At 38.7% G+C, this 23,527-nt stretch overlaps 1 protein-coding gene across 1 annotated transcript; it reads right to left on the reverse strand.

Moving 5' to 3' along the window:
* Positions 1-17,088: 17,088 nt before the first annotated feature.
* LOC144709548 (agamous-like MADS-box protein AGL61) lies at positions 17,089-17,651 on the reverse strand. The gene has a single exon (XM_078583125.1). It carries the CDS (start codon positions 17,649-17,651, stop codon positions 17,142-17,144), a length of 510 nt encoding a protein of 169 aa, XP_078439251.1. The 3' UTR covers positions 17,089-17,141.
* Between the last annotated feature and the right edge of the window lie 5,876 nt (positions 17,652-23,527).

Here is a 23,527-nt window from a genome sequence, read left to right on the forward strand (position 1 = left end):
CAATAATGGTCATCTGAAATATTGTTGAGAATCATGAATATGTATTTTATCAAATTTTTGGGGAAGTGTTGAAGATAATTGAACATATGGATGTTGATATGATTATATATAAATTGATTTTAGAAGTGGTGAATCCCAAGGAACATAGATCTATAAAATCCTATTCAATGCTTTCCTGTCAGCCAAGCGGGAAATTGTAACATCCTTGATAAATATTAATTAATGCCATCTAATAAATTCTTAAAGAAAAATACATCACACGCACTGATATCTCATTCATGATCACTTATATGGCATGAATTTGAATTTCTCAAAAATAATTACCCTTTTAAGTGTATCCTCCCATATCTAATAAACCTATTTCCTATGACTCTGTTCCCCATGTATCAATCTATTTCATACTCGATATGCCTGAAAACTATTTAGTAGCCAATTGAATAGATATGTATCCAAAATATTTGTGAGTGAATCACAAAAAATTAAATTAATTGATACCATATATTTTTTGGGTTCGGTGCTTTGGTTTGTCCATGGAAAACATGTTTCCATGGATGCGGAGATTTAGTTTCAGAATTTTTCTCAAGCTTGGAATGAAGGAAGTGAGTTTAAAAGTGATAAATATATTTTATGGGCTTTTATGGATATTTAGTCAATTCATATAAATTCATATGATCTAAATTGAAGCAGAAATATATATAAATTTTTTTTTTAATATTTTAGACTAATTTTCATAATTTTAATTAACACTAGAAATAGGAAATAAGGTTTTCTGAATTTTCTTGAATTGAATTAACACCAAAAACACTAGAAATATTAAAAATGAGAGTTAAATATTCTTTTTAGATTTTTTTATGTTAAAATACTGAATATTGATTACATTAATTTTATGTATTTAATGATTTTTTAGAATTTTTAAATATATAAAATAAGGAAAATACCTTTTTCGGCTATCGTCGACAGCGGCGGCAACGGAGCAGCAGCGGCGGCGGACCGAATGAGCCGGCGGTCCTTGTGTAGCCCGTATAAGGATGGCCTTAGTTGATCAGCCCACTAAGGTTCAGCCCAATTTGGTTAAGTCAATAATTAGCCAAATGGGCTAAGCCCTATTGGGCTTGACCCAATATGGTCAGGACATAGTCAATTTGACTAAGTCCTCCACTCTCCACTTTTTTTGCCCTAAATGCTGGAATTCAAACATAATTGTATTTCAAATTTGAAAGGAAAAATGAAGGATGATCTAGAGGGAGACTGGAATGGATTTTACAGAGGGAAATAAATGGTTTTAGAGAGAAAAAATGACTGAAATGAAGAGATATAGAGAGAAAATGAAGAGAGGGTGTAGAAGAAGTTTGAGATAGAATTTGAAGGTGCAAATGAAGGATACATTTTATGAAATTTTTAGAGGATGAACTAGGTATATGTATGAAGATCTAGAGAGATAATGAAATGATTTGAGAGAGAGAAAGTACGGAAAACGATGTTTAGAGTGAGAAAATAATGGATTTTAAGGGTACATAGATGGATGATGATGTGAAAATGAAAACCTAGGTTCCTAAAACCTCTTTCAAGCATGGTGAGCCCTCAATTTTTCCTCTCAAGTCTAGATCCTTATATTTGGCAGGGGTCATGCATTTTTCAATGCAAACAAGAAATAAAATTGTATGAAAACTTCAACAAACTTACATTAAGCAGGTTGAACAACCTGGACTATGAAATATGCCTTGTCCTGCTGGCCAGCCACTTGCTAGAGCACATCCAGAATAAGGGGAAATGAGGGAGGAAAAGAGTATTTATACATTTTAAGAATTACTAACATACCCCTTTGGGCATTTTCTATTCTCTTTTCTTGCAACTTTGCCTCTTTTTATCGATTGGTTGAGAGCTTTGCCTTGTAATTTCCAGCTTGTTTCTTTTGAGGTTTTTGAAGGCCCAATAGGTAGGTCAGGTCGTGGCCCAAGCCCTTCTGATTTCTCTTTTAAAAGCCCACAACACCGTTTCATCATTTCAGCCCATTTTGATAATCAATAAGCTCCCAAAAATTATCCAATTTCTTAAGAATTGTATCTTCTAATTTCTGTAAATTTACGCACATTTGGAACTATAAAATACTCATCAGTAATCAAACTTTTTGACTTCATAGAACTCAATGAAGTTAGTAAAAAATAATTATAAGGTGCAAAAGTTGGAATTTCTAGCTAATTCATAACTATTTGGTTAATTCAAATTTTAACATGATAAATTATAAATTAATAATACCAAAAACATCTAAAATGTATAGAAATATATGTTCATTTACCTTATTACCATGAAGAAACTCTCATTTCCACTTCTAAAAACATAGAAAGGGAGGGGCTCCCAAGTCTGGCTTGCATGGATGCTTGAGATGAGATTAATTTCCCTTTTTATGTTTGACTTTAGGTTTTTATCAAAAACCCTAAAAGTAAAATATATCGAAGATGATTCGGTCATACGAACCCTGAATAGGCTCTTAAATATCTCATATCTGTGCGTCCTACTCTGTTTGGTGAATAACTCCATCAAATGAAGTAGCATTGGCCTTGGCTCCATATCTTCATGTTGCCTTTACAACTCACTACACATAGAAGCTAGCATGTAGGATTGGACTGTAGTGGAGTCACCTTTCCACTTCTGATATTCCATTATATCCCCTTCATTTGCATCCAATGCAAGCTCTCCCAGGCCATCACTCTCAAGGATGTAGCCAATGTACTCAGACTCAAGGAGGATCTTTAAGTTCTTGAGCCAATTAGTAAATTTCAGTCTAGTCGAACGGTTGGCATCCATTATGCCACATAACGGGTAGCTTGACGAATTACTCGTTCATCGAATATATATAGCCCCCACTAAAATTCATCATTCCATACAACCCTCAAGTGTACATAAGCGGAGAAACTGACTATCTCCTTGTGGGGATCAGAATGTCAACATGTATAATACGGCCTCGAGTATACCCTCACCTATCATAATTTACATTATTGAACACCCATCTCATGGGACTTGCAACTCTTTGCAATATCCAATCATATTTTGGTCCCCAACGCTCATGTGGCCTGGAGTATACCCCCACCAACCACTGAGCTTGGTCTGAGCAATACCATCATTACTTGTGGAATATAGATTAGGATGTAATCCTGGAGTACACCCCCACCAAACTACACGGTTCCTCTATCTCGACCTCGTGTCATACACTAGCTCTTAGTTCTTCCTCCTAAAGAAGTAGGACTGGAGTGGCCTTAGGTGGCCTTAGGTGGCCCTTAGATGGCCGACGCCGATGCTGGTCGCTCAAGGAGGCTGCTAATGTCCTTAGGGATGTCCAAAATTCAAATTTTTGACGTCCTTTTGGATGTTTTTCCATTTTCTTTTAACCAAGGTACTTACAACCTGGTTCTGATACCATTATTGGGTTTAGTGCCTTGGTCTGTCCACGGAAAATGCCTTTCCATGGATGCGTAAGCGTGTCAATCTATTCATAATCAATATTTAAAATAAAACATTGAATGTAACTTTGTCGGGAACTCTTTCCACCCTTGACTTTGCAGTTCCAAGATTGTTCTGATGCGGTGCGTGCATCCAGCCTCTAGAAGTATCCATGTGATCAATCGACGCTTGGATCTCCACATCTTCTTCTTCAACTCTTCTTGAAAATCTAGAAGATCTTCTCACCATGACTACACTCTCGTTGGATGAGTGGAGAAGAGAGTTTAGAAAGGGAGGGGCTCTCAAATCTGGCTTTCATGGATGCTTGAAATGAGAGCAATTTCTATGTTTATATTTCACTTAAGGGTTTTCTCAAAAACCCTAAAAGTAAAATATATCCACCAATGCACGTATGACCTTATGCGTGTGACCCTCTACGCCCATGTATCATTCTATTTGATAACTTTAGTGACCCAATAAAAATTATTGACCAACCTTATTAATTAACTATATCAGCATATAGATTAATTAAATAAGGATCGATTTAACCCAATTGATAGGTAAAGTTTCCAGCCCGTGGGGTGCCAAAACACCTTGTGCTATAGAAGTCCGAGCTATGACTTATTTGAATCCCATGATTAGAGGCTCGTAATTCATAGTCAAAATCTATTCTTCCATTCACGATATATCCTTGGTGTCTCATGCTAGTGGATCACTTATACAACAACTACATGAATCAACCTCATTGACATTTAGGTATAATACCATTCAGGGATTCATATGGATCAATTCAGTGAACTCTTTCTCCAAAGAGCACCCACCATCTGTCCTTAGTGTCACCAACTAATAAACACAAGATCAGCCATACTTATTGTATGAGTAGGATAAGCTAGGGCTATTCTATCCTGATAATTCGATGTCTGTCTTGACTATCCATCAAACATAAATATTTGGAATACATGTTTAAAGACTAGTGATCACTGTATTATGACCTCATCATAATTCACTAAGTCATTGCACGTATTCATGGACTTCTTTATAAACATCACACGAAATAATACTGAACGTAAAATGTTTATTCAATGAACATAAATAAATATAGTAGTGTGATTGGCTTGATGACCACATAATATCCATCAATATTTCCAACACATGAGCTGCCATGATTTACAATGGACTACAGTAAGTATTTCATTGAACTTGTATGTCATTTGTTATCCTGCATGTAAAATCCCTCACCCACGAGACACTCATAAAATACCCGAGGGTATGGTAAACTATGAAACCATATTTGGTCACCCTGGTTAGAACTAATGCATCAGGAAGTCTTTATCATACAATCAGGATCAGATAGTGGTATTTTTCTGCAAAATCTGATATGATTTTAAAATATCCCTGTAATAGATCTATTTAGGATACATATTTAAAGATAAGTACTCAACAAAGTACAGCCCCATCACTGCTTGCTTAACTTAAAATTGCACATACAACTTGGCCTTCATAATAAGCATTACACAAGCACAATACTAAACATTTGTTTTAGCAAATTCTGAAAGAAGAAGTGAAATTTCCAGTTGGTTAGCAGTCATATGTGATTCAATTACAGCCCTCTTTAGTGGGAGGTTGGGAAGTTTTTATATTCAAATTTGAAGGTCCTAGCCAGCCCTGCATGTAGATCATGGGTCAGGCATCATCTAAAACCTGGATAGACTTCAACATTTTGCATAACATAAATAATAAAACTCGCTTGGGTGGGGGAAAAACCTTTTACTTTGTCATATTTGATCATCTCACTCAAAATATTTTTGGCATGTAAGTTTGAAAAATTAAGCTTTTAAACATTTATTAGTCTTGTGTAAGAAAACAATTTCCATGATGGACAGTTTGAACTTCAGGCCAATGACTGACCATGCTTGGGTAATGTCCCATGTTCACACCAATGACTGACCCCTAAGCTTGGGTAATAAGAAAGTTTCCCATTTAGGGATAAGTGCTTACCCAAACTTCAGGCCTATAAGTGATAACAGGCCTCAAAGACCATGCTTCAGTCAAAAAATAAATATATCCAGTGTAAGATTAATATCATCATTTTTTATTATATTTACCAAGATATTTCCAGTAATCTTAAGACGATGACCTAAATCATGATCAATCGAAATGAGGATTATATTAAAAGGACTGTTATGCAAAATTTATGTAGTATTATATTTACCAAGATTAGCTTAATCTCTCCACATTGATCACAAATATGTAGTAAGTCAGATATATAAATGAAGAAATGAATGTTCTGGGGGTATGAATGTGGGATTTGAGAAGTAAAATAATTATCCCATTTCCATAATATTTTGGTCATTATTTAACAAACCTTACATGACCTATTAGGGAGTAGATGAATTATACAAAAAGGTTTAGTCCACTTCAATTCAAATTGTACATTTGAGAGGCAACTCTATGTCCTAATTCAGAGATTGCGGAATGGGAACTGATGGATACTATGTGATTTCTAAGGCAATCACATTTCCATGTGTAATTTAAGTTTATTGGATTACACTTTACTGATTGTTTTTGTATGATGTTTATAACAGAGCTTGAATACATGCAATCACTAAGTGAATTATGATGAGATCATAAAAGAGTGATCACTGGTATAAAAGCATGTTTTATAAACATTCTTATTGAATGGATACGAGGCAAAAAAGTTGAAACAATACTCTTAGGATATAATACTGTTGTTTAATCCCATTGATATAATGAGTATAACAGATCCCCCAATCCTAATCATACAGACTCTGAGCCTAGATAGTGGGTTCTATTTCAGGAAAGAGTTCACTCCATTAATACATATAAATTCCTTAATGATAAAATACCTCAGTATCAATTAAATATATTCATGTGAAAAGTGTGGCAGGGGTCACAGATGTTAGAAGCCAAACAAATATTATATATGATGAATTTTTAATGACTCTAACCCATGAAATTCTAATCGTGGGATTCCAAAAAACTCCATTGAGGTGATGTATGGTCAAGTTGGGAAAGTCCAACCTTGATGTAAGAATACATAGCTCAAGAAAAATGATGCAATGAAGTCTTTGGCGAATGTAGTGGAGTATCAAAGAGGAGTTCTCTGATGATTTTGCAATTCATCAATGATAAGGTAATGACAAATTAAGCTTATTGTTCATTACACCTTAAGTCATCTCAAAAGCATTAAACATATGAGTGATAATATAGACAATTTATCTTTCCTCAACCCAGGTCAACCACTTCATTATCAACACATTACCTCCTTCAACTATATGCAAAATCATTCATCAAGTCATAGTTCTTATCTCAACAACTTTTCCTCAGATCGTCCATCTTTATACGATGATGGCATTGATCCCGATTGACCTACGCCTCCCTTTGTAATATTGCAAATATCGTAAATCAATATTAAGGATCTCCTCTACCATTCTCACCATTCCGATAAACATCTATTACTATGTCCATGAATCAATCAACCTCTATTGTGTCATTCATTGGTGTGTTACTTCCTAACCCTCAATTACTCTAAGACTGTGCCCATATACACAAACACAAAGGCACCCACAATCATACATTATCAGAAGTCCTCACACCCAAAAATCCCGTCCAATTTACCTCTATTGATGAATATTATGTGGCCGTAAAGTTGGTCTTACTTCTATGTTATTTTGAGTTCATTTAAATAAATACTTAGTAATTATTATTCTTTGGTGATATTTATCATGAAATACGTGAATTATGTGCATTGATTTGGTCAATTATGATGATATCATAATGTAGTGATCACTAGTTCCTAACCATTATTATAGATATTCCGATTCAATGGCTGTATTAGAAGGACATCAAGACTATTTGGAAAGAATAACACTATATGATTCTACTTAATCATTATTAATGGATGATTATGTGGCCATAAGTAGGGACACACTTATGGGTGCTCTTTTGAGAAAGAAGCCACTAATTTAGTCCTTATGAATTCTTGAATGGTATCATACATAAATGTCAATAAGGTTGATTCATGTCACAATCATATAAGCCATCCACCAACCTGAGATACAAAGGACATCTTGTGGATGGACGGCTATTTTTTTACTAAGATGTAAGAGTCTCAAAGCATGGCATTCAAACAAGTCTTCGCTAAGATATAGCATAAAATACATGAATGTGATTGTGTGGCTAAGATTGCATCATGCACCTTAGATATTAAGGATTTTCACTTGGAAAAGAATATGCATTAAGTTCCAGGACGGGGTTGTAGGAGTATTTCAGATATTGTTCTCTAATAATATTATTGAAATGACAGATTAGGGTTTGATGGATAACCATACCCAAAATCATCCAACAGTGTTTCACGAATAAAGGATTATACATATATGATATTCAATGACTGAAAGGTTTTATGAGAGTTAAAAAACTACTATTATATCTTCTAGAGCACGAGGTGTTGCTTCATACCCCATGATATGGAAGCTTGGCCTATCACTTAAGTTAAATTGGTCCTTTCTTAATTAATGCCTATATGCCAAAAAAGAACACAAGTAATGTCCAACATTATTTTTGGCGATGGGGCAGAAGGCAACATTCTGTGATTAGTGTGACGAAGTGATGATGCAACGGGTGATGGTGAGGTGATCTATGATAGACAATAGTGAGGCAACCACCTACTTACAGCTGTGAGGCGTCCAATAATGAGCAGGTATGAGGTGACATGCATCAAGTGATGGTAGGGCAAACAATCACAGTCACCGGTGAGGAGATGGGCAATGGGCAACAAGTGATAAGAAATGGGTGATAGATCATGGGTGGCAGGTAGGTGACCAATTAGGGGCAGCTGTGAGGAAATGGGTGATGGCCAACAACCAGAGAACCACATGGCCAAGTTTAATTGCACAAAATTAACTCAATTTCATTTTATTTTGTGATCCTTATCTGCCTATTTTTACATCTTTTGAAATGTTTAATGTTCAGGGATTTTCCATAATTCTTTTATTGTTCGAACTATTTTATTTTCATTATCATTGCCTTATAAGTAGGGAAGGACACGGTCTGACTGAAAATTGGTCAGACCAGATGGAACCGGATCGCCGAACCTTCCAGTCCGGGTCTGGGTTGCACATCAAACCGGACCAAAGACCATTCCTCTCTCTCTCTCTCTCACCTGCTCCCTCTCCCCTTCTCTCCCTTTGTTTTCTCCCATCGTCTCTCTCTTTGTGTTGTCCTCTTTCTGTCTCTTATGTGCATTCTCTCTCGTCCTCTAGTCTTCTCTCTCTCACCAGCTCTAAGCACATCAACACAAGGTTTTATTTTATCAACGAGTACATTGAATAAGGTAAAGTAAGTGTGCACCATGTCAACTCAGAAGATCAGCTGGCTGACATATTCACGAAAGCTCTCGGATGGCAGAAGTTTGTGGAGCTACATGTGAAGCTGGGAGTTCAAAGCGTCAAGATCAAGGGGAACGACGTCAAGGTCAAGGGGGGGATTGTGGGGTTTGACCTTGAAGGGGTCCCACATATTTTAGTTCCCGCTCAAGTAGATTTTTATCTCCCGTTCCATGTTCCATGTTAAAGGGAACATTTTTGGACATATATTTTTCAGAACGAGGGTTTCTTCTCTTTTGTTTTTTTCTTCCTTCTTCTCCCTTGTTCTCTTCCACCAGGACCTGTGCTGCCAAGGATTCTATCCCAACACACTAACCCTCTCTCTTACCTTCTCTCCCAATCCCCCTCTCCTCCTCTCTCTATCTCGTTCTCTCCCTCTCTCTCTCACCCTCTCTCTCTCACCCTCTCTCCCACTCTCCCTCTCTTCTCTCTCTCACCCGCTCTCCTCTCCTCGCCTCCCATTCTCTCATGTCCCTCTCTCTCTCACCCTCTCTCTTGCTCTCCCTCTCTCTCGCCTTCTCTCCCTCTCCTCTCTCTCTTTCTCACCCTCTCTCCCGCTCCCTCTCCTCCTCTTTCCTCTTTCTCGGCCTCTCTCCCTCTCTCCCCCTCTCTCTCAAAAATCTCTCCTTCTCTCCCTCTCCTCCTCACTCCCTCTCTCTCAAGCCTTCTCATTCTCTCTCCCTTTCTGTCACTCCCTCTCTCTTCCTCTCTCTGTCACCCTCTCTTCTGCTCTCACACTCTTCCTCTCTCCCTCTAGTCCTCTCTCTCTCTTTCCCTCTCTTTTTCTCTCCTTCTCCCCCTCTCTCATTCTCTCACACACACTCTCATCCTCTTGCAATCTCTCTATATTGAACTCCCTCCCTCTCGCATGCTCCCTCTCCCTCTCTCCCCCTCACCTCCCTCTCAAGCTCTCCCCCTCTCGTTCCCTCTCTGTCCATCTCTCACTCTCTTCCTCTTTCTCACTTGTACTCTGCTTCTTACCTGCTCCCTCTCTCCCTCTCGTATTCTCGCTCTCAGTCTCGCCCTCTCACTCTCTCTCTCTCTCTCTCTCTCTCTCTCTCTCTCTCTCTCTCTCTCTCTCTCTCTCTCTCTCTCTCTCTCTCTCTCTCTCTCTCTCTCTCTCTCTCTCTCTCTCTCTCTCTCTCTCTCTCTCTCTCTCTCTCTCTCTCTCTCTCTCTCTCTCTCTCTCTCTCTCTCCCTCTCTCTCTCTCTCTCTCTCTCTCTCTCCCTCTCTCTCTCTCTCTCTCTCTCTCTCTCTCTCTCTCTCTCTCTCTCTCTCTCTCTCTCTCTCTCTCTCTCTCTCTCCCTATGGTATTATCTCTGCCTTTGAACTATCTTAGTGTCACTCTCTCCCTCTCTCATTCTCACACTCCTTGACTATCCCCCTCTCACTCCAATATTATTCAACACTGCCTCAGCACCAGATGTGACATTAGATGCAGTGAGCCCACCAAGTCAACTTAACATTGACTAGTCAACATGACTGATCGAAGACCGGACCTGACCAAGGTATGGCCGAGACCAAGACTGGATCGAGCTTCAGGTAGGTTTAGGTTTTCGATAAAACCGGACCAAGACCGGACTGTATCCTTCCTTACTTTAAGTGTATAAGGTTCATATGAAATACTTCAACTATAATCATACACAATGAAAAATTTTATCAAATTAGTTTTTATTATGGTATTAGTTATGATTTCTGTGATGTGAATCATAAGCATTATCATTATTCAATAAATGATATATTTATCAGTTATAATTATTCAATTTATAATATCTGTTATCATTATCCATTCTCCACCCAAAAATATTTTTCATCATTAGTATTGTACCCAATATTATCAGAATTCCTTCTTTAGGATAATGAATATCATAAATGGATTCCACTCGTAGCACCCAAGCTTTCAAGAAGGAAGACCTCGTAGCTCTCTGTTACATGTGTAACCTAATTTGATGATGTTGTTGCCCAAATCGAAATCACCAAGACTGCAAAAAAATATGTATATATATATATATTAAATATCCATTCATGAATTTCTATTTTACTTCATTGACATCATTGATTTTTATAATTTTTGGGGGAATTATTCATCATAAATTGTATGGGGTTATATCAGGATGAAGTTTTAGCCCAACTTCTATTATAATCAATTTAAAGCCCTAAATCTAAATTCCTTATTTTCGACAAACTCTACCATTGGATTAACGCCATGAAATATTACATCCATCACATAATTATCCCACCGAATTCCTACAAATTTGTGCACACATATACTAGAAAATATTTATTGATAGTAAAACTCAAGCAGGGTCCTGAAAAAATCTCCATAATATGGAAACGTTAATATTTGAACACAGTTCTTGTCAACCGAACAATATTTAAAGAAAGAACTATGATGTGGAATTGTGAAGGGAAAATGATCATTGTGATGATCCCAATGACGGAAAGAAAGTCACATGCAATATTGTTCTTCCTTTGAAATTGCCTTCTTGTGATTATTAATATAAATAAACTAGTACCGTATCTTGAAAAGACATATGTTGAGAAAGATGAACTAGAGAATTGAATTATGAGTAGCTCTTAATGATGAACTTATTAGTTAATAGTAATTCAGCTATATTTCTATCAAAGAACTCAAATTCACAGTAGACCAAAGCACATTAATTTTCATTATCACTTTATAGATTATTTTCTGACGAAAATGAAGATTAAATTGGAGCACACCAATACATGTTTTCAGGAATCATGTATTCTTACTAACACACTTGGGAGAGTCCAGTGTTGTGAGAACTATTAAAGGCTAGGTATGTGAAAAATCATGAGGATCATCAGGCCTAGGTGAGAGATATCATGAGGATCATCAGGCCTAGGTGAGAGATATCATGAGGATCATCAGGCCTAGGTGAGAGATATCATGAGGATCATCAGGCCTAGGTGAGAGATATCATGAGGATCATCAGGCCTCGATGAGAGATATCATGGGGATCATCAGGCCTAGGTGAGAAATATCATGAGGATCATCAGATCCAGGTGAGAGATATCATGAGGATCATCAGGCCTAGATGAGAGATATCATGAGGATCATCAGGCCCAGGTGAGAGATATCATGAGGATCATCAGGCATAGGTGAGAGATATCATGAGAATCACCAAGAATAGGTGAGAGATATCATGAGGATCATCAGGCCTAGGTGAGAGATTGATAAATTTAAGGTATGAAGTTGAACGGATAGACAAGTAGCCACACCAAATTTCAAAAACTTATTATGAGAAGTGGTTGAAGGAAATAGGGTATGCCATGAAAGGGTAGTAGGATTTTTTCACCATAACTGTCGAAGCTCACTTTCAAGGTCCACATGTTGGCTTCTAGTGACCTAAATATGGATGAAGAAATCAAAATGATCTGTTGTAGAAGACTTTAGCAAAATCATAACGGCATCGATAAAAAATTGAAATAAATTACCTCGGCATGGATCTCATCCATGATTCATTTGATCCTAGAATGAGTCATGTGGAGCTGCTCATGTGTGCAGCCTTTAGAAGTATCCATGCAGTCCTCGACACGTCAGATCTCCTCCTTCTCGTTGACGATCCCTGTTAATTTTGTGTCGTCATTGTTACACCATCCCAATCCTATCAAGAGTGGAGAGGAGATGTGGGGAAAGGGAGAAGAAGGGGAAGGACCTCAACAATTCTATCATGGATGAATTTCATTCAAGGCCTTCCCCTATGTATAATAAGTGGGTATTTTTCATAAAAAGCACCAAAACTTATGTATATGGTCCGATGTCCATAAGACCATTTGTGTGTAACCCTTTCGGCCCATTTATCAGTCTAGTTAATGACTCAAGCAGCCCAATAACCTTTATTGGTCTTCTTAATTAATTAGCTACATCAACATATAGATTCATTATAGTCGGATTGATTTAATCCAATCGATAGGTTGAGTCTCTAACACATGGGGTGCCAAGCTCCACCTCGTGCTCTAGAAGATGCAAAGGAGTGTGCATCGACTCATTCATAGAACTTGTTTGTCATCAGTTATTGTGTATGTATAGTCCCGCATCCACTCGGTGCTCCTAGGAGGACTTAGGGTATGGTCAACTATTAAACCGTAATCGATCATCTATGTGTGTAGTGATGTGTTCTGAAATCATCTAAGAACTCTTCTCCTGATATTTCACCGCCTAGGTCAAGGTCTTCATTGCATTATTTTCCGTGAGCTGTCACCTCTTATATCGAGGGTGGACTATCTTATCTTGACCACTTAATCATCTTCGTGAACTTCTTGATGCACCTGAACTAAGACTATTTAGAATCCCATGATTATGTGCACATAGGTCATAGTCAAAGTACAACTGTCCGTCCACAAGATGTCTTTGGTGTCTCAAGTCTGAGAACCACTTACACAACCGCAATGTGAGTCATCATGATTGATGGTTTGGTAAATACCATGCAAGGATTCGTACGGATCAATTTAATGAACTCTTTCCACTAAAGAGCACTCATTATCTATCCTTAGTGTCTCCACACTAATGGCTATAGGAACGGCCATATTATGTGAGTGAGGCTATATAGTGTTATTCTATACCGATAATCTGACATCCTACTCGAATATCCTTCAAACATGAATATTTACAACACATGCTTAAAGACTAGTGATCTCCATATTACGATTTCATCGTAATTCATTAAGTCCTATCATGTATTCATGGACTTCATTATACACATCACACGTACACTATAATGAATATGTTCTATTAATTAATATGGAAGAAGGCATGGAATGTGTGATTGGCTTCCCAGGCACATATATTTCCATAATGTACTATGCCACATGGAAAACATTGAACTGTTGGTGAATAAAGACAAGTGAAGGCTAGTATTTTTTGTTAGGTAGAGATGCCAAACATGACCACACAAAACTGTTTAGTAAGGACACTAATGAATCAACAACACCTAGTTTTTTGCCTAGTGACATTTCATTGCATCCTCCCATGTCTTTTTTATTATGTTTGGGTCAACTTTTCAATAAATGCATTCGAGGATTTTGTTAACATACAGGGGAGCTTATACCATACATAATTGTTTGACATCCAGTGTTGATACTTTTATACAATATCACACACTCTAATGACCAATATTCAGGAATGCAAGACAGTTCCAGATGGCAGCATTAATAATCGGAATGGATATTAGACTTCTAGCAGGTATCACATGTTGGGGCAGAGTATTACCAAGTGAAGAACAACATTCATTGGTACCAAATTTTGGATAACTAAGCTCAAATATTATATTGAATTTCTGACCAGTGGAAAGAATCAAAATGTCGAGGCAATATGTCTCACACAGAAGATTAAAAAAATGTATATAAAGATAATTTATCGAATGAAATACTAAAGACTAGTCCTGAGCTCCTGCATTCCCCTTTTTCTCACATGCCTGCCTCATAGTTTCCTCGTGGAAGTCAGGATATCATCCCATTCTCACAGGCTTTGAGCAGGACGTACATGTGTATGTCCATGCCAGGCTAAGTTATCCCCTCTTAATTCAGACCTTGATGGTTTAGACTTGGCGTTTGATAGTCTAGCAACATTTTCAATTTTCTCCATGGTCAATGCATGTCAGTCAAAGGCTCAGAGGGAGAATCCAAGACACAGGTTGAGGAAGAAAGGTGAATCTCCCTTACATAAGTTATGAGAATCATATAAAAGTATGAAATATTAACTAAAAAGTGCAAGTTCAAAAAACAATCAAAAAGTATTATAATTGTACATCAGATGTCAGACAATTTGATATCCATGCCCGTGAATATGTCATACTATCAGAAAGTATTAAAATCGTACATCAGATGTCAGACATGGACTCCGAATGTAAAAATGCAGGTGATGCAAATATAGGGACGTAAATTCATATATAATATCGATATTGTACAAATCAATATCTGATGTCCCCAATGAATATCAGGATATGGATTATGGCAGATGTTGGTTGTTCTCCCTCCGATATATGATTCGAGATGTGGACTAATATTAGCATTCGGGACTGAGGTACACTCTCTTGCAGATCTGATATCAAATCATACAAACCTGTGATGTGCCTGATTTGTCCACTTTCTATGAAAGATAGTTCAATTGATCGAGAGTTTCGATGAGAGGAGGGAAGGCTCTGGTAATAGAGAGAGAGAGAGAGAGAGAGAGAGAAGAGTGGGAGAGAGAGGGATTCTGATAGAGAGAGAGAGGTAGAGAGAGGGACACTAAGAGAGAGATGGAGAGAAAGCGAGAGAAAGTGGAATATTGAGGAGTTTTACTGGCCATGGACTCGCCACATCAGCAAAGAAACAGCCAATAGGACTTATTATAAAACTAGACTAGTAAGAAGACACGTACCCTATACTCATTAAGAGATTTAGTGGTTAGGAATAAATATAGGAAAATATAGGCGGCTAGGATTCAACATAGATAGGAAAATATAGACGGCTAGGAAACAACTTAGACGTATATATTGTTATTACATAAGTTACTATAAATAAGAACCAACATGTGTTCTTTCATTTGCGGGATATAACGATCTTAACGATCAACTCATTTGTCATTTTGTGTTCTCTTCTTCTCCTCTCTTCTTCTCCTCTCTTCTTCTCTCTCTTTCTTCTTTTTCTTCTTCTTCTTCTTCTTCTTCTTCTTCTTGGCTCGTGAAACCCCAGCAATCTCAACATGGGACACTGAGAGAGAGAGATGGAGTGAGAACGGGAGGAAGAGGGACATTGTGAGAGAGAGAGAGAAAGAGAGAGAGAGAGAGAGAGAGAGAGAGAACGAGAGAACGAGAGAACAAGAGACACTCAGAGAGAGAAAATCGGTCAGAGAGATCTGGAATGTCTTTGAAGGCTGCAAAGGGGATCGATTTCATTATCGGTGGTATCTTTTGACTTGAGGAATGAGGCACTAAGGGGCAGTGTTAGGCCCCTAACTAGGCGGCATTCCCTGCCCAGAGGCGTGTGTGCTTATTGGGAGGGCATGTCCGTATAAATCGGCTCACGACATTAAAGGACAGAGTCATTATGGGTAGTGATGCCAAAATACCTGGTCTTTCTGGCCATTGCCACTGCTCATGGTGATTCACAGCAGACTATGCACGTGCCCATCCATGCCCAAGGTGGGACGGATCAGGTACGGTCCGCATGCTGGGCGCGCGGGCTGATCGGTGTGTGCACACGCGCCAACGCCAAGCGCCAACGCCAAGCGCCACGCGTGGGCGCCAACGCCAAGCGCCACGCGTGGGCGCCAACACTACACGCCAGCGCCGAGCGCTGTGCGTGGGGGCTAGAAGCGCTGCGCGTGGGTGCGGGACGCACAGGCCGGGCAGCGTGCCGTAGTTGCAGCGCGCGGAGTTGTGCAGGGTGCCGCGCAGCGGCCGCGCGGGCAGCACGCACATTGCGTGTGCGGGGCGCGGGGCCGAGAGACATCCCGCCGGGAGACTAAGGCATGTGGCGCCCTGAAAGCACCGAGACGGCACAGCGGGCGCGTAGCGCTCCTGCGGATAGTGCTGGGCACGCAGCGCCCAGCTCGGGGGCGTCGAATGCGGCATCGTCACGCGGACTGCACACGAGAGTGTTGACACAAGTGCCGGTGGCGTGTGTGATCGTCAAGGCAGGGACGGCGTGTGTGATCGCCACACCCGCGGGTGCACGGCGCCCGGCCCGGCGCACTTGTGTAGCGGCAGAGCGGGTGTGCGCACGCAGAGCGGCGGCCCTGAGGGGGTGTGGCAATACTACCTCGGTGTAAGGCACCTCGTATCGTTCCTTGTATCACCCCTCGTCTTCCCCCATGTAACGATGATAAACTTTTGATGATATTAATGCAACGACCCTATTCCCTCACGGTGCTGTGCACCACCATCTCCTCTAACCCCTTCTATGCGATCTTAAGCAATCTACAAAGCTTCCGCTGCAAGAGATCAAGGCTGCTCACTGTTTTGCCCTGAACATTGAGGCCGGCACACGCCAAATTCGAGCAAGAGACCTAGCTCGGGATTTGACCGTGTGACAGGCAGCTATAGTGGGCTCAGGCGATATAGTAGGTCAGGGCCGTTCATAAATTCATCCTTGAATCACACTAGGCTCCATTTGGTATTTATAAATCAGAAACATTTACCCGTTCACAACTCTTAAAAGTACGCAAGACAGATAAATTACAATAATTTCCCTACGGCAATTTATTCTTTGCGCGCACGAGAGGAGGGAAGGAAACAGACGAGGACGAGAAGTCCTGCCAAAGATCCAGTCAAGAATTCTATGTTCTTCCCTCAAATGGTGGCCAAGGGGATTCCCCAAGACCCAAGCATGACCTCCTCAAACCGAAGCTCCTCCGCTCTCTGCCCCACCCTACACCTTAGCAGCTCCACCGACTGCAGAAGCCTCTCCATGTCCTCAAGCGAGGACCCCCCCATTGTAGGCATCTCCTTCACCTTCTTCTCCAGCCCCTGTCTTCTTATCTTCTCCTCTTCCAGAGCGCGCGACAACTCTGTGCATTGCCGGTGTAAGTGCTCAGTTTGAAGACCTGACGTTATAACCGGGCCTTCCTCAGGCCATGACTCTCCAAGAAACCGAGCAGCGATGGCCTCTACAGAGGGGTGGCCGAATGTGAAGACACGGCCGCCGGGAGAGCAGACAACGGCGCAGATTTCAGCGCCGCAGAGAACGGAGAGCTCGGCGGCCTTCTTGAACAGCCCAGACTTACGCTTGGAGAAGCAGACCTTTCTGGCTGCTTCCTTTTCGATTCTCTTGATTTCCACTCTCCGAGGTCCTCTCTCCATTGTTCAGGGAAGATGAGCGATGAAGAAGTAAGCGAGGGAGGACGGTATTTATTCGGGTCTGAGAGGGAATTATATGAGCTGTTTTCGGTGGCGGGGATCATGCAGACTTTATTACAGGAGATTTGGGACAGCGAAACGTGCGCTGGTTTGAGTGTGCTGCGGCGATTAAGGAAACGAAGAGATAGGGTGAGATATCTGATCTGTGAATTTGTGTTGAGAGGTGTCATTTGGTCTGTGGATGTGTCTTTGAGTAACCAGCTTTATTAATTATCCGTTGAAGACAGTGTAATCGTAACATTTTGCGTAGGTTTAAATATAATTTTCATTGACTGATGAATCACATTATTTATGATTATGTTACTAAAATAAGTTATTAATTTTAATGGTTCCTTGGAGATAATTATTTGCGACGGAGTTAGATGAACTCGTTATACATGTAACCTTCCAAGTAAACTTGGTTTGAAAATCGTTTTATGACAAAATCACCAGAAGTCAATACATCCATAAGATCTCTAGCTGATCAGTTGAGAAAGAGAGGGAGATGACGGAGGGCGTCGAAGGTACCAGCAACAATATTATTGGGGTATTAGCGGGGATCGCATGAACGGTTTTCAGTGGCGGGGATCATGCTGTCTTGATTAAATGAGATTTGGGAGTGCTGCCGCGATTAAGGAAACAAAGAGCGAGAAGGCGAAGGATCTTGTTTATGTATTTGTTTTTGAAGTTTTATGTGGTTAACGACCTGGCTATATTTGTGAATAAAGTGCTTTATTATTAATATCTTCGAGACATGCTAGCTTAGTAAATGCCTTATCTAATTTACGCGAAACTGTCATCTATCAACAGATAATTATTAATGATATAGACACCTAAAAATATTATCAAATATCAGTTTTCTTATACTAATAAATAAGAATGAATACTTATCAATTTTCAATAGACATCCCTGATCTTACTCCTTATGACACCGAAGCGTTTGTCGGTTTGGGACAGGTGTGGCGATAAAGGAAACCAGGAGATGGCGAGGGGTTTCATCTATGGAATTCTTATTTGACGTGTCACTTGCTTACTGACATTGATGATTTATTATTCCTCTATTAAAAACGTAAGTAATATTGCGCGTAGAATTAGCAAGACTTTCATTTAGTGATGAATCACAGTAGTGAGGACTATATTTCTTTTGGAATTCAGTTACCGTTCCATTACGTGGGAGATAATTGGTTTCGAAATTATGGAGGATAAAATAAACGCATGGAAAATTAGGTCAGCTCGTAGTATCGATCTGTTTTATCACTTCTACAGGTCGGATTTCAAGTAAAATCGATTGAAAACTACTCGTATGATAATATCTAATTGACCACAAGTCAATCCATCCTTATGATTACTATCTCATAAAGATGCCAGCGACAGTATTTGTTCGGGTTTGAGCAGGGCTTGTATTGGTTGTTTCCAGTTGTCCGGGGTCATGCCTAATTACGATATTCGTTTCCGGTACTTTATTTATGGCTGTATATTTGTGACAGCAAGATGTTTGCTGGATGAGAACTCCTGAGGGATTAAGAAACGAAGACATGGCGAGGAATCTCATCTGTAATTTTGTAGTTTGAAGTATCATTTCATTAATGGCCTGCTTATGTATCAGGTGGTATTAATTATATATTTAAGACGCAAAAAAATAGTCAATGACATGTCTGATCCATAGTATAGCACTTTGTAGATTAAACCAGAATTTTGGTACCTTGATGGATCCCGGTAGTGATGATTATATTTCGAATAGAACTCGCTAAACTTCAGTTTTGCACGAGAGATGATTATTAAGTAATTTACTCAACTTATGGCGGGTCTAATCTATGCAAGGAAAAACATATGTTATATTTCAAATTCAAATTCATTTTTTAACAAGGCGGATTCACATGACAAACAATCGTAAGACTTGTTTTTGGCGGCGGGGATCGTGCTGAATTAATTACAGTAAATTTTTAACAGCGAGACGTTTCCTGGTCGGGAATGCTGTGGCGTTAAGGAAACGAAGAGAATGCGAGAAATTTCGACTATGGATTTGTTCTGGGCATGGCCAGCTGCTCGTCGCGGAAAATCTTAACGGCAGATATCCAGAGATCCACGTGGCTTTTGGTATTGATCTCCGAGAAAGAAGAAGAAGAAGAAGAAGAAGAATATTTTAGGATAAATAGTTTCAAGCTAAATTTTTTCCACCGAATGCATGTTTTTTTACTCACAAGAACATTTCAGTTTTTGCCACAACACAATAAATTAGTGGAAGTATGTTGTTCCTTTATAGGATCATTGGCGTATAAGTTTATACATATTATCCCATTCACTGTAGAACTTCAATTGTTATAAATATATATATTTGTGTGTGAATATATTTATCATAGATCATCTAATTCAGTTAATGTATAAGAATAAGGCGTATGATCCTAAAAAAATTGATTATGGTTATTTATAGCGCCTAGATATTACCATATCATAACCCTACAAATTAGATTGATATACTTTCTCGTTTAAGAAGATAGAGATGTCCAGAAAAATAACACATTGAATAAAATGTTTATACTATTGTAATGACACATAAATAATATCTGAATTTACACTTTTATAGTAAAATATTATTTTTGTCTACATCGAGAGGTGACATAGACTCGATATCACTTATCTACATGCGGTGAAAATCTTGAAAATGTTACGTTTTTTACAACTTGATAATGAGACAGAAAAAAGACATGGTACTTATTTCAAATTCAGTAGTTCTTATGTGATCTCTTTGAGTATGTTATGTGAATAAATGAGCACATTATATGGGGGAACGTACGCCACGATACGTTTTATCTGACATAGGAAATATTTATGCACTCACACTTGCTCGTTTGGACTTTATATTTAATCATTATCCACACAGTTTCTTCTTCACTTTATTTTGTGTGTATATTATTATTAGTTATTAAACATGAAATGAATTTATCTGAGTGTAAGCATACTTAAAGAAATGGATGATCTTACTTGATAGATTCTCAATTACACCACAAATATAAAAATACTAACCAAAACAAAATAAGTATTATATCCTCGTCTTTTCCACTTAATTTTTACTTCAGAGATATCTTGGGACAATTTTTTGTTGGTTAGGCCCTTGAATTTTTACTCACCAATTTTTATGATATCCATGAGGTGATCATATCCATGTGTATGAATTATTTTATTGTCATCTAATAAGTAACCTTTCTGTTACAGCTGCATTTTGTATTTTATTAGTTAGACTATTCTATAAATCAGGTTGATTCAGGTGATAGTTTTGTAAGTGGTTTTGAAACTTGATACACCAAAGGCCATTTAGGATTACTTCAGTTGTGATATGACTATGACTTATGAGTATCTATCGTGGAATTCATATCAGATGTAGGTCATATGTAGCAAGAAGTCAATCAAAGTGATTGGATGGTTGAGATGTGATCATCTGCCCTCATTATAAGGGCAGATTGGCTCAAGGAACAAGAAGTATTTGTTCTAAATTAGAAATTATATTCTAAATTATGTTCTAAATTATGCCTGGGTATCAGAAATATCATAGAATGTGTTCTAAATTATTTTTATCTGCATCAATGCTTTCTATAATCACTAATTATGTTTTGATGATGAACCATACCCTATGTTGGCCAGGAGTCATGCATAGATAAGCAAAAAATGATATTGTTCACTGTTCCCAGAAGACCTGACATAATCCTTTTGTATCTTTTAGGCATCAATGTAGCTTGACACTCCATAGATTGGCCTTTTGACCTATTGATTGGTTAAGAGATTCTTTATTTACTAATCTATATGTTAACATAGTAAATAAATAATGTTGTCCTCTAAATATTATTGGGACATCAGATGTATTGACTATGATGATACTTGGGCCTTGAGGGTGATACTCATAATATATTTTCACATTGAGAATATAATATCATTTTATGAATCTTTATGAAAAATAACCTATGTATAGACAGGGGAAGTGAAACATGTTAGGTTGGCATCAGCACCATTCACTCTCTTCTCTTTCTCACGCGAAGCTGCCTTCTAGTAAGACTGAAATGATTAGAGATCCTCTGGGATTTGAAACATATTTCTTCAAGGGAATAACAAGGAGGTCCAACATTATGAAGATTTTGGGGCTACACCTAGAAGATGGAAACCAGAGCTCAAAGAGACTCATCCAAAGAATCAACTGATGGCACAATATGTTCTGAATAGGGTGATATGCTCATCTTAAAATTCTCTTTTAGTTGAGCAGGATTTTCTTTATGTGCATTCTATTGGAAATATATGTGGTCGGCAAGCCAATCACACATTCCACATCTCGTTCCATGTTCATTAATACAACATATTCCACATCTCGTTCCGTGAATACATGATCGGACTTAGTGAATTATGATGAGATCATAATACGGAGATCACTAGAATTTAAGCATGTGTTCTAAAAATTCATATTCGAAGGATACGTGAGAACGGCATCAAAGTATCCGGATAGAATAGCACTATCTAGCATCACTCATATGATGAGTATGGTCATTCCCACAACCATTAGTGTGGAAACACTAAGGATAGATAGTGGGTGCTCTTTAGTGGAAAGAGTTTGCTGAATTGATCCGTATGAATCCCTGAATGGTATTATACTGATCTGTCAATCAGGTTGATTCACGTCACGATTGTGTAAGTGGTCCTTAGAACTGAGACAACAAAAACGTCTTGTGGACGGACGGTTGTACTTTGGCTATGGCCAACGAGTCTCTAATCATGGGCTTCTAAATGGTCTTAGTTCGAGTACATCAAGAAGTTCACGAAGTCGATTGAGTGGTCAAGATGGGGTCGTCCACCCTAGGTGTAAGAGGTGACAGCTCAAGGAAGATGATGTGATGAAGTCTGGCCAAGGCAGTGAAATATTGGAGAAGAGTTCTCCGAATGATCGGTTAGGGTTTGACAGTTGACCATTTAGAAACTGTTGTACCTCTGAAAGAGCATTATTGAAATATATTGTCTTGTTGAAACTGTTGTTTCTCCCCTCTGAGTGTTCTCTTTGCTAGAGAGTGCTTAGTTGCTTGTGGATTCAAGCAAACCCCTTGTGGACTCAAGGGTTGGAGAAGCTAATTTTGTGGATTCAGGACTTGGCTCCTTCAAATAGAGCAAGGCTTGTGGATTCAAGTCCTGTTCTTACCGTTCGTGTACTAAGGATGCGTCATAACTCAAATTCAAGGAGGACGTATAATATATTTTTTAGAATACAAACTCAAATTTGTCTATCTTTTGCAGACAAAAATACAAGCAAGCTAAGTCAGCATCAACTCAAACATGTTGATGTATCGCTGGATTAATTTATAGGTCCATACACTATATTTTAAATGTTTCATAGCGTTCAGCCATCATGAAATGGTACAAAATGGACATGAAGAGTATATCATGCTTTCGCGAACATAATTAATGATATCCTAAGTCAACATCCAGTCAACCATGTTGATGTCTTGCTGAGTAAACCATATAAATTCGTGGACTGTGTTTTATGGCGTGCATAGCTTTTACAAATAGTGATGTGGTACAAAATGGACACGGAAACATCTCTTCTTCTCTTCAATGGTAAATTAGAAAAGACTCATAAGTTTAACAGACTGTGTCGCAATCCACATTGCATATAAGGAACATATCTTCTTCCATTCAATCTTGTTTCAGTTCTTCTTGACCCTGAATACGATGTTTACAAGATCATATGCAAGAATTTTCAGCTATGTCTAATATTCTCTCTACTTCTTCGTGTTCCTTTTGATGTAACTTGATGTTGATATCCATTCTATTTGTGAAATGCAAAGAAATTGATAGTTCTCGAGCAA

Source organism: Wolffia australiana, chromosome 11, assembly GCF_029677425.1.
Source record: "Wolffia australiana isolate 7733 chromosome 11, ASM2967742v1".
In the NCBI taxonomy this organism is placed as follows: Eukaryota; Viridiplantae; Streptophyta; class Magnoliopsida; order Alismatales; family Araceae; genus Wolffia; species Wolffia australiana.

Bases quoted from the DNA above. Each gene is read 5' to 3' on its own strand.
- LOC144709548 (XM_078583125.1), bottom strand. From the start codon at position 17,651: ATGGAGAGAGGACCTCGGAGAGTGGAAATCAAGAGAATCGAAAAGGAA.